General features: G+C 37.4%; 1 protein-coding gene across 4 annotated transcripts in view; it reads left to right on the top strand.

Annotated features, from left to right (window-relative positions):
- Positions 1-10,098, top strand: part of CDC123 (cell division cycle 123) — a 54,785-nt gene extending 44,687 nt beyond the window's left edge. For all 4 annotated transcript variants that reach the window (XM_038530121.1, XM_038530119.1, XM_038530122.1 and 1 more), the window contains 3 exons: positions 5,895-6,023; positions 9,120-9,257; positions 9,821-10,098. In XM_038530121.1, the coding sequence (XP_038386049.1) occupies positions 5,895-6,023; positions 9,120-9,257; positions 9,821-9,847 (294 nt within the window). In that variant the 3' untranslated portion in view covers positions 9,848-10,098. The remainder of the gene's footprint in view (positions 1-5,894; positions 6,024-9,119; positions 9,258-9,820) is intronic.
- Positions 10,099-12,796: the final 2,698 nt, after the last annotated feature.

Below are 12,796 nucleotides of genomic sequence, written 5' to 3'. Positions count from 1 at the left end.
CTATGTCTTCAAGGGTGAGAATATCTATTAAGAGTTAGAAAGAGGAATGATAAATTGTATAAGGAAGAGGGATGTTACTTTACACTTTCAATCTAGTGAAAAAAACCTTAGAGAAAGGATGGGAAGCTGGTGTGATAGAATGGATGAAAACTGGAGCTGATCGACAGGAGCCCAGGCTCTAGTCCCGGCTCTGCTTCTAACCAATATATGGACATCAGTCTCTCACACAGCCAGCATCCATAGAGAGCTTGTACTGTCAGGTGCCATGCTTCTAACAGGAGGCTTCCAACAAGAGGATTTCCTGACCTACAAAGAGCATACCTTTGAGACAAATATTCCAGGGACTTGGCCTGGTCATAAGTGGGATCAAATCAATTAGTGAGTGAGTAAACCTAGCTTATTACCCTAATGTGCAGCTCAGAAGAACTTTATTTGTATTTAACTTAGGTTATCCATATAATCCTGTGAGGTATGTATTATTCTTACTTTATAGATATTCTCACTTATAGATATTAAAACCGAAGCAGTTATATTTTAATGCAGTCATGTTTAATGGCATTTAAAAATTCGGAATTCGCCAAGGTCTCTCAGTATTTGATTCAGTATTGCTGGCAGGCCAGTGCAAATGTGTAATTTGGTGAAAGAGTTATATAAATGTCTTAAGTGAAGTTGGACTGTACAGAAGCAATTACTGCTATCATCTAACAGAACTGAAAGTAGTTGCATATTTTTAAAGTGAGAAACATACCAGTATAAACATTCTGAGAAGAGATTTAAACCATGATGTAAAACACATTTGCATTTGCTCAGTGGCACTTGTATCACTTTTTGTTAGGCACTTTGTTGAATATATGGTTTTATGACTATTGTGGAAAACTAACTCTTTATGGTAGTCTCTCATATGCAGTGGAACTTGTATAAGTTCCAAATGGAGTATATTTGAGTCTGGTAATATTTTGATGTGTCTACTTTCTTACTGCAGTGGGCAAGTTGACTCAGTATTGATAGATTCACTATTGCTATCAGTGTTGGTAGTCACATGACTATCCTATGTCAGAGATGGCCACACATTCACTAGGTCTGGGATGAGGCCTTGGTATATGTGTGGTAAGGAGCTGCTTAAGTGACACATAACTAGAATTTAGAATAACTACTTTAGAGACTTGAAAAATTATTGTGGTTTTCCTTATGTATTCTTTTAATGATGGCTATTGTTTTATTACTAATTACATTGCTTTAAGGACTGAACATGTCTGGTCTTGAGTCTATGATATTGTTGAGGTAGGCTTTACAACTTGGTCACTTTTATTTTACTGTTATTTGTGTGATTGAAAAATTACAACTAATGTGTGAAGTATTCTGTAGATGTTTGTTAGATTAAGCTTGGTAATAATTGTGAAAATATTTTTGTATCTTATGAATGAAATGATGTCTGTAGAGACCTTCAAAATAATACAGATTTGGGGGAATGGATGGGATATAGATGTAATAAGATTGGCCATGGGGTTCAACAAGATAATTGTTGAAACCGAGTGGTGGGTTTGTGGGGTTCTTTATATTTTGTCTACTTTCTATATGTTTAAACTTTTCCATATAAAGTTAATTCTAAAAACCATGAAAAAAATCTGTATCTTCCCTAATTTTTCATCTACTTAATTTATCAATTACTGAAAGAGTATGTTAAAATCTCCTGCTTTCTAATTCTGTCAGTTTTTGTGTTACATATCTTGAGGTTATGTTTTTAGACAAGAACATATGTTATGTTCATAATGGTTTTGTTTTCCCAGTGAATTCTCATCATTAGGCACTGACCATCTCTATTCCTAAGAATGTTTTTCGTGGTTTTTGCATTAAAGTATGTTTTGACTGATATTGATAGTGTTACTACAGTGTTTTTTTTTTTGGTCTGAGAATTTACCTTTTTCCCTTTTTTTTAGCTGTTAGGTTTTAGGTTTGTGCATGTATCTTGTAAGTGGCATATTGCTGGGTTTTGTTTTTTAATCATGGACAATTTCTGGTTTTTAACAAGTGGGTGTATGCATATATTGTATTTGATATCTGAATGTTTTACAGCATCTTATCTTGAGTTTGCAATTTACTTTTCTATTTTTGTTTTCTCCTTTGATTTGTATTACTGTTTTTTCTTTATTCTTACCACCCTACTCTTCCTCTGCAAAATTTTGAAGTTTTATTTTGTATTTGTTACTTTGGTAGTTATCATGAAATCTTAGTATGATTATTTAATAAGTTCAAAAGTTAATCTCACTTCCTGTTGCCCTCATGGTACAAGGACGTTGGAACTAATTCCCAGTGCCTGCTTACATCTTACATGTGATTTCTGATTTTTGGTTCTATTTTTATATTTAATATCCCTAAATCAGTTATGACTATCACTGTTCACTTTCTTTGCTTACCAATGCTTCTTACTACTGCTTTTTGAATGCAGTTTCTCTTTAGTAGTATATCCTTTAGTAGAAAAATCTCTTACCATTGGCTGGAGAAGTTGTTTAGCTTTCATGCATGGCAGGCTTAGCTGGGTATAGAATTTTTGGCTGACCAGTTCTGTTGTTTCAGCATGTTGAAAACACTGCTGCATTGTTGTTGGCATTTTTTTTTCCTTTTCTTTTTGTCTTTTTTGAGTACTTCCTAGGTCTAAGAATTCATTTCCTTTGTCAGTTGTGAGGAACTCTCAGCTATCTTTTCAAATGTTACCTCTTTTTGTCTTTTGTCCTTGGGAAATCTGTTTTGAGGACTGTTAGCACATCTCATTTTATCCTCATGTGTCTCAACTCAGTATCCTTGTTTTCCACCTCCATTCTTTACTGTGTTGTGTAATTTTCTCAGATATATCCTCTGATTCACTAATTATCTCAGCTGTATCCGATTGGATACATTTAACCTTTCACTAAGTTTAAATCATATTAGCTATATTTTTTCATACCTGTAGGTTCCATTTGGTAAATTCAGTTCTGTGTATTCTTTTTTTCATAGTATCTTGTGTCTTAGGGTTTTGATATCTTTTCTATTTTCAATCACTTTTTAAAAAGATTTATTTACTTTAATTTTAGAGAGTGCACACAGTTGCGGGGTGGGAGTGGCTGAAGGAGAAGGAAAGAGAGACAACCCCATGGCCAGAGCACAGAGCAGGGCACAGGGCCCAATCTCATGTCCCTGAGATCACGGACCTTAGCCGAAATTAAGAGCCAGATACTAAACTGACTGAGCCACCCAGGCATCCCTGTATTTTAAATCATTTAAGACTATTTTATTGGTCAGAGTTTTTGAGAAATAATTTACATAAAGTAAAATTCATCCCTTTTTAGGGTATAGTTCTATGAGTTTTGACAAATACATCCATTTGTATAACCACTACTGCAGTCAACATGTAGAACTCTTATCACTTCCCCAAACTTTCTCATGACCTTCGTTGCACCCTAGTCTCTGGCAAACACTGCTCCATAAAACCTATTGAGTTTTAAACTTTTTGGTTGAGAATATATTCACATTTCTTAAAAATTAAATCAATGTGAAAATACATGTAGAAAGTCTTTCTCTTACCATGTTCCTGTGTAATCCCAGAGGTATACTTTTATTAGTATCTTATGTATTTCTTGATGTAAAAACAAGCAATATACTTAAGTTTTTCCATCTTTCATACACAAGAATTAGCACATGATATACTCTGCACCTTGCTTTATATGCGTTTGTTTAAAAAATTGTGTTTTGGAGAGCTTTCTAGTTTCTTACAATGGTGTATTTCCTTTTGTGGATATATTATATAGTTTAGCCATTTTCCTGTTGATGAACACATAGCTTATTTCTAGTCTTTTACAAACTGTGCTGTGAATAATTCTGTGTACATGGAATGTGCATGTGTGTTGGACTGAGCTCTTTGAAGGAATAGATTTTGTGTTATTGATCTTTATGCTCCAGTGCTTAGTAGTGTTTGGTGTGTAGAGATTTATTTGGGCAGGTAGTGGGATGGTTAGTTGGTAGATATCAGGAAGGTCAGTGTGACCACTCTTATCTGATGGGTTGCCTAAAAACAGAATTTCTCAGGATGTCTTGTGCCTGAGATGTCACGTAAAAAACACATTATAGCTATAAAATCCTCATCTTGATAGTTTCATGCCTGATGACAGCTGGTTTCTTTTTTTCCTTTGTGAACTAGAGGATGCCTTCTAACTACAGAACAAACTCCTCCAGCTATCCCAACAGTGGTGATTTGTTTTTTTTTTTTTTTTATTTGTTTCGCTTGCTTTTATAGTATGGCATATTTTTAGCATGTAGAGCTCAATATTCCTATACTAACAAGTATGATAGGGTTTTTCTTCCCCTTTAATAAAGAGGTGGTTTTATTGGTTATAAAAACTCAAGTAGAAAGAGTTTAGAGGTTAGAAAATACCCATTTTGTTAAAGTAACATACAGTATGTTAAAGGCATCTTAGTAATTACCCCAAAGCAAAGCTAAGGTCACACAAAGAAGTTGATTAATGGCTGACTTTTTTTTCACACAAACAATGTCCAAGTGGTTGTGGAATCTGTTTGAGGAAACAGCTCAGGTGGCAAGAAAGAGTTGCAGGTTTTCTCCTGGGGGAATTGTATATAATTGGAAACTTACCAAAAAGTATGTGGTTCAAACTTCCTATAATGGTTCTTGGCTACTTACTAGATATTTCTGACATTTGAAGCTCGTCCTAATAAGATGTTTCTCATCTTTCTTAAATGATGAGAAACAGTACTAGAGATTAATAATGCCGGCTCAGCAGTCTAGTTCCTTAGGTTGATATAATTTTATACACATACATCTGTTCAAGACATGATTACATATTTACTGGAAAAATAATTCTCAACAGCGAAACGATACAATTGAATGTTTCAGTGAGAAAAGTCAAGAGTAGCAAAGATAAAAATTTCGAGGAAACATTTACTAAACGTCACATGTATCTCTGTGATCAGATGTGGCTTTAATATCTTGGCAGGATTTCACAGATTTCCCCAGGTCTGTTATGTCAGTGCTATGGCACTTTATATCCTAGGATGCACCTGATTCTAACCAAACTTAGTATAACTAGGTCAGAAGTATTTCCCTGAGTCTGGAACCTATAAGATTGCCCACCGGTACTCAGAACAAAAGATAGAAATTTCTTTTTAAAGGTTGATATTTTTCTTGTCCCCTTCATGTGTCACACACTCTATCATACAAAGCAAATATTACATTAAAATTAAAGAGAACTCAGAATTTTCCTACGTTTTTTAAGGAATTCTTTTTTAAGTCCCCCCCGCCCCCCCCCCCCCGCCCCCCCCCCCCCCTTGCAGCAGCCTGTCAAGGGTAAGGAAGGTGCTTTGCCTCTGCCTTGCTTGCTCAGGCAAGATAACTGCAGGCAGCTTGAAAGCATTCTAGTCATGCTATTTTGGTGGAACCATTCTGTGAGATTGTCCTTTCTCCTGCTTGGATTTTTTGACTTAGAATTCCTGTGTGATTTAGGCAGGAGTTGGCATATCCACCTTTGTCAGGGCTTTCACTGGCAGCCTTCCCTCTGGATCCGGCACCGCTTTCTTTAGACGAGTGGCCCTTTCTCAGCTGGGACCTGGAGAAACTCTTTTGAAATAAATTACAAGAACTTCAAGATTATCACTTAGGTAAAACAATACGAAGATGATCTTTTGGATAAGACAGGTGACAGACTTGAAGTGTTTTTTTTTTTAATTTTTATTTATTTATGATAGTCACAGAGAGAGAGAGAGAGAGAGAGAGAGAGGCAGAGACACAGGCAGAGGGAGAAGCAGGCTCCATGCACCGGGAGCCCGACATGGGACTCGATCCAGGTCTCCAGGATCACGAAGTGTTTGTTTTTATCCTGTGCTTACTAGTTTTTCTGTCTGTACTCTAGGGGAAGGTGTGGCTGATTGATTTTAATCCGTTTGGGGAAGTAACCGATTCACTGCTGTTTACTTGGGAAGAGCTGATATCTGGAAGAAACTTAAAAGGTGATTTTAGTGAAGGAGATGCCCTGGAGCAGGTAAGAGGATCAAGGAGGATACACAGGAAACCTTCCAATCCACTAAGTAATTGCTCGCTTGTTCTTTAAGCACTAACACAGATTTACTAATAGATACATGCTCATGGAGGTGACCAAAAAGGGTGTGTGCATTGTGATTCACCTGGAAGAATCTTGACCCCGGGTCAGTTCCTTAGTTGACTCTGATCCTAGCCCTAGGCTCCTGACCCCTGACAGAGGAAAACTGTGCAGGTGCCCAGACGGGGGTCTTGTCATAGTCCTAACCCCATCAAGGGGGCCCTACTGCAGTGTCTCCCTCACCAGCTTTCTCTTCCACCCATGGTGGCCTTCCACACCCCTGTGGAACCCCTCAGACCTCCTTGCCCATCCTCTCTTCATCCTCTCAGCAGATGATTCCACATCCCTCCTCACAGGAAGAGAATCCGCTGGTGATATTGTGTGATTGTCCTCAAACCTATGAGCATCCCTCCTCCTCAGTCTCATAGTTCCACTTGCTCAGCATGCTGTTCCTTACTCCCTCCTGATACCCGGTGCTGCCTCTCACTCCTTCCTGTCCCACCCTGTCTGTGTTCAGGTATCTTCTGTCCAAAACCTCCTTCAACCTCATGTCTTCAGCCAGCAGCTCTGTCTCCTCACCTTCACAGCCAGTCTTTCTTTGAACAACACTTTTGTGTTGCCCTTCTCTGCTTATAAAAGTAATACATGCCCATTTTTAAATAAAGAGCATTCTGATATTACCACAGTCCTTCCACCTTAAGAACCACGCTATACGTTTTTTCTATCGTATTTCGTATACTTTGGTATATAGAACATGCCTGTATACATACACATAAACTTTTAAAAATAAATGAGATTGTGCTACATATGTGTTATCCTGAGTGTTTTTTATATCTTTAAAGAAATAGTTTTATCTTTACATGGTCATTTAAAAAAACAGAGAATGAGAAAGAGGCAAAACTGGAAATCCAACCACCTGGAACTTACCATCCTTACCCCTTCAGTTAATATTGTCCAAGTGTGGTTTTATATGCAAACGCACACATCTGTTCACACTAGTGGGATCAAACTAGCTTCACTCACGCTATGTGACCCATGTTTTTGTAACTTCTCAGTACTTGTCCAGCCTCCCAGTGGCTTCCTCATGTGGCCACCTCCCCTGCCTGCTGCCTCTCACCTGTGTGCCCCTCCATCCCTGCTGTTCCACAGAAACTGCTTTTGGTGAGGGCTCTGCAGGCTCGCTGCGAGTGCCAGTGGATGAGCACAGTAGCATTTGAATATATCACCCTCTTCTGTGTCTTCACTGCATATCTTCCCTTGGTTTCCATGACACATGCTCTCCTCCTGGGTTTCTTCCTGCCTTTCTGGCTGCTGCCTTGCTTCCAGTGTGAGCATCTTTTCTTTGGTCTTATCTCTGAAATACTTCTTTTCATCATTACTGTGTCAGGGCCCTCTTTGGCCCTGTTCCTCTAGATCTGGCTCAAATGGGTATTTTCCTTTTCATGGTACTTGCTCTATTGTGTTGTCTTTGCTATGTCCTGCCCAGACTGTAAGTTTCTGAGCACAGTGGTATCTCTCATGTTCTCCACAGATCTGTGTTGGCCTAGCACAATTCAGCACAGTTGATTTTTGTTAAATTAATGACTGAAAGAATTTTCTTTGTGCTGGCATCTTAGAGTTGGGGGCCATTAAATCTGAATGTCAAGGAAAGAAATGTAAATTATTCAGCAGAGGGTTATTTTTAAATATGAGGGACACAGTGGATAGAAACAGTTTGTACAAAATACACTCTATGATCCAAATCCTTTTTTTTTTTTTTTTTTTTAATTTAAACAGTGTTGTATTGGAGGTCGGGGGGTAACAGGGAAACAGGAACTGGCTACTGTCTTTTCCACAGAATTATGTCCTGCATGTCTCCCTGTTCTTATTCCTCTTCACAGAGACCTGGCTTTCCTTCTGGTCCTCACAACTACAAAGCTCTGCTACAGGATTTTTGCCATGGTTATGCCCACTGCCTTCCAAGCCATGCCTAGTCCCTGTCTGAGTTCCCAGACCTCATAGGGCTGCTTTGATCATACTTCAGTCCCCATGTTCCCTCCCTGGCAAAGGGTTCCCTGACCACCCCTGTGAAGTGGCCTGTGTTTTTCTTTTATTATAACACCCTGTTATAGTGTTCTTAAAACAACTCTTACTAGCTGAAGTGACCTTGCCATTATATTTATTTGCTTATTTATTGACTGTCTGCCTATTTGGTTTACCAGTTGATCTCCTATACCTAGGACAAGGTCAGCACAAAGTGGGTGTTTCCTAAGTGTTTGTCAGATGATTGGTCTGTCATAAGATATGGCCTGCTTTCTAGGGCTCTACGGTCCTGTTCCACTCAAGTTCTCGGCCTGTCTCCATCTGCTGGACACCATCCATCCCTCACCTAGATACCTGCCACCCATGAAGTCCAAACCCAAGGCCTTCTGTCTCTGAAATCCTTTTGGCACAAGGCAACATGTAAATATTAAATGCAAGACTCTAAGCAAGTACATTGAAGAATGTGAAGACTTGTTAAAAATGACACTCAGATTTGCAGTTTTCCATAGGTGCTGAGAGAGATACACAAATGCGTACGTTAAATGACTAAGAGAAGCACAGAGTGTTAGGAATTCATAGTACTTGCTTGCCCTCCCTATTAACTATGTTCTCCAGGGCAATACTTCCCAACTGTGCACCTATAGAAAATGATAGTATTGATAAAGCCCTCTGGCCAGCATGAGATTGCTCAAGGCTAGAGAGAACTAGCCATAGGCCTTGGGCCCATTCAAGGACTAAGGAACCCATATTTGCTGTGCATAGTGGCTGGTAGCATTTAGGGATTGACCACAGCTCTCCATGAGGACACTGTTTTCAGATACTGTGTATTTATTTTCTAGTGAACATGTGGAAATATCCTCAAAATCTTGGTGTTTCTTTTACTTCAGAATCTTATTTTCTTTACCTAGTACAGAAGGGAACATGAAGTTGAAAATGTTAAACTAGCATCTTTTTCGCTTCGAAGAATAGACTTAAAAAGGTAATTTCTCATGGACTTCCCTTTTTTTCTTTATAAAGGATTCTCCAGCTTTCCGTTGCACAAACAGTGAAGTGACAGTTCAACCCAGTCCCTATCTGAGTTACCGACTTCCCAAGGACTTTGTAGACCTGTCTACTGGGGAGGATGCTCACAAACTCATAGATTTTCTTAAACTGGTAAAGTATATGTGTACTTAGTACACATGTGTGTATATCTTTGTTTTTAAGTTGACTTTGTAATGTTTCATTATACTTCTATACTATCTAGATTATATTTGGTTAGGACATTTTATAATGAAATATATAAAGTAAGCTGAAGGAATAATTTATTGCTTAGAATGATAGAAAATGTATCTTAGGATGTTTATGTTTTTTGAATAATTTTCACAAGACTTCTGCTTTTGAAGAAATTCTATATGTTCTTATAGGGCTAGATCTAGCTCTCTGCTGTATTATTCAGGGGGAATGTGTATATTTGTACTTGTGTTTCTTTGTGGGAATGTTTGCACAAATAGAAAAAAGAGAAGTATTCAAATACCTGAAGATAACATGCCTCGGAGCCAAAGTGATAAACTTGTCTGATGAATTAATCTAGGCATGTTTTTCCATGATGATTTTCAACCTTATCTGTTGCCAAGGCCTCTAGAAAATTATACTTGCTGACAGAAAAAGTGATCTTGGCTGAACACATATCCCAACTAAAATGTGCTATTTTAATGTATCTTGGTTTCCTTTGACAGAAAAGAAATCAGCAAGAGGATGACTGATTAGAGCGCAGAGTTAAGTCCGAGGTAAAGAGGAAACCACCTTGGCGTCAGGAGGCTGCTCTGAGCTCACAACTTCCTGTACCCCACTCGGGTTGGGGTGGGAGGCAGCGTGAAATCAATAGCTTTTTATATCCATGTATATTAAGCTGGAAAAAAATGGAGGGACTTTGCTACTTGTAAAAATAAATAATAAATAGATCTTAAGTATAGGAAACCATACTGTTCGATGATAAAATACCTTCTCTGAAATACGTCACTCTTTTGGCTCAGTCTGTTGAGATTTATCTGTTTCCTTGTGCTATTTATTCTACCTATCGGGTAGATGGGCAAATTTATATTTGTTATACAGAAATGGGTGCTTTTTGAATCATTACTTTTTCATGGAAAAAAATAGAACCTTATATTACTATAGAAAATGTTTTCCTACTTTGAGAGCATTTTCATATAATTTTTCCGTTGGTTTATCTTTGGTTTGCATATAGCTAAAATAACAGACTTCTCAAGCTATCAGATAACCATGAAAATGTCAGTATATTACAACTAGCTTAATATGTATTAGTAAAACTATCACAGATTTAGTTAGAATTTGGCCTTTTTTAAAAAAACTAGAATTTGGGGGAGGTTTATTCACTTTTCTTAGGCTACTATTTGAGTAATTATTCTTCAGTGCTTTAATTGATGAGGATATGAGTAATTTCTAATTTACTCAGTACTTAATATATGCTGAGACACTCTGCTATGTATGCTATGCCCTTTGGAACAGTTTGAAGGAAATCAACGTTACAGTTTCCCAAGGCATCTATCTAATGTGGTATCAAAGAATATTTTACTAGTTGGAGGTGTGGTTTTCAACTTAGGAGAGCACCTATAAATGCTCCCATAGGAAGACAGAAAAATGGAGTAGAATTTCCCCTTTCTGTGTGTTTAAGGCAGAATACACATAATGATGAAAGATACTTCTTTTTGTTATCTCAAACTCTGCAGCTTTTTGTGTGGTTTCTCAGTTATAATCACTTGGATATTTGTATTTTAAATACACAGTGTCGAGTTGTGGTCTTTGTACTCAGCATATCAGATGCCATTTCCAAGGCCAGTTTGAAGTTGCGGTGCTTCAGATATTTTTATTTTTTAAACTGCTCTTGAGGGATTTGACTGCTAACTCATAATGGAAGGATTTATTATCATGAGTTGACTTAGCCTCAGCTCTGGAACTGACTTCATCAAGGTGGTACTTCACCATTCCAAAAAAAAAAAAAGAAAACAAAAAGTTAATGTATTTAATACCAATTGAAAAAATTGGACTGTAAATAATAATAAAAAGACTCAAGCAAAATTGGCAAATATTTTATAAAAAGTACAGTTCTTGGTATCATTAAATTTTTGCATTAATTTTCCTGAGGTATTACTGAGTTCAACTCTCACTTTTAAAAATGTGATTTTTATACATTATTTCCCTAGTATATTTAATTTTTGTTGATTATCCTGATGTTAATAGTAAATACAGGATAACATGCAGGAAATCTTCTCCTACATTCAAATATCATTTATGGCTGCCTAAAGATTAGTTTTGAATTATCCTTTTATTTGTTGGCCTTATATGTTCTTTTTTTGAGATACTTCAGGTTTATACTTGAATTTAGAACGTTAATTCTTTAGCTTGGTCCTGAAATCGTACCTTCTGAAGAGAAGACATTGTAGCTGTTGGCTTATTAGTCAGGTTGGGACAAACATGTTTACTTTGTCCTGCAGAACTAGTAGCACGCAGTATGGGCCTCCAATACAGCAGACTTTGCCAAAAAGTTCTGTTTTTAAGTCTCATTTTGATGTGTATTTTCTGAGTCCATAAATTTTTCCCATCTACTCAGCCATTTCTATGATAATTGAGGATCATGTCTGTTAAAAAAACAAATATTACATGACTGAGGTTTTTGGGTTAAGTTTGTGTTCTTACCTATAAATTAGGAGAATAATAATCATAAGTTCATGCATCTATTAAATGAGAGCCCATGTAACGGCTTTCATACAGTGTGTCATAACACACTAATTCCCCAACACGTGGTAGTTACCATTATTGTTCTGCTTTGCAGACTCTATGTATTAAAGCAAGTTCTTTTTTTAGTAGAATCAAGAAAATTTTGAGTAGCAAAGGACTTCAGAGATAATTCAGCCCAGTTTCTTTTCCATTTTTCCTCCTTCTGCCCTTCCTGTCCTTTCTTCCCTTTTTTCCTTTTTAATGCAACAGAAAACTGCTACCCAGGGGAGTTAAGATTCTGCAGCAGAATCAGGACCACAAAAGAACTTCTATTCTGATGCTCTTCTCTAAGGGCTTTTAGTCTAATATTTTTAATAGATAAGTTTCAACCAGGACAAATTATTATTTTAATTATACAGTTTTCAAAAGAAAACTTTTTTTAGTATAATTGACTAGTTGACACACATCACATTAGTTTCAGGTGTACAACATAGTGATTCCACAGGTTTATACATGATGCTATGTTTACTGCAAGTGTAGCTAGGAATTTTTACAAATTCACATTTGTGTGGAAAATTAAAAAGAAAAATTAAATACAGAAATGAGGAAATACCTGTCTTTAAAGATTAATTCAACTTCATGTTTATATAACCAGGCTCATCTTGACAGGTGACTTTATCATTTTTAGACATTTTAAAGATAAAATTCCTATTTAATTCAGTATTGTTTTATTCAGCTGTACTGGCTCACAGGAAACAGGCTCAGTAAATAAGAAAATCTACAATGATAAGCCCGGGACTCGCACAGGCACAGGTGTGTGGCGTATACACGTGAGAGGCTCGAGGAAAAGGCTGTGTAAGACCTAATGGGAGAGCAGCTGGGAGCAGCTGGGCCCGAGGCCGGCGTTAATGACCTGGGAGGGGACGCGCTCAAGGGCGCAGTTTCTCACCCGGGAAAGCAGCCCAGGCCCCGCTTGT

This window comes from Canis lupus, chromosome 2, assembly GCF_011100685.1.
Source record: "Canis lupus familiaris isolate Mischka breed German Shepherd chromosome 2, alternate assembly UU_Cfam_GSD_1.0, whole genome shotgun sequence".
NCBI lineage: Eukaryota > Metazoa > Chordata > Mammalia > Carnivora > Canidae > Canis > Canis lupus.
This window is presented reverse-complemented; position numbering and strand designations above follow the sequence as displayed.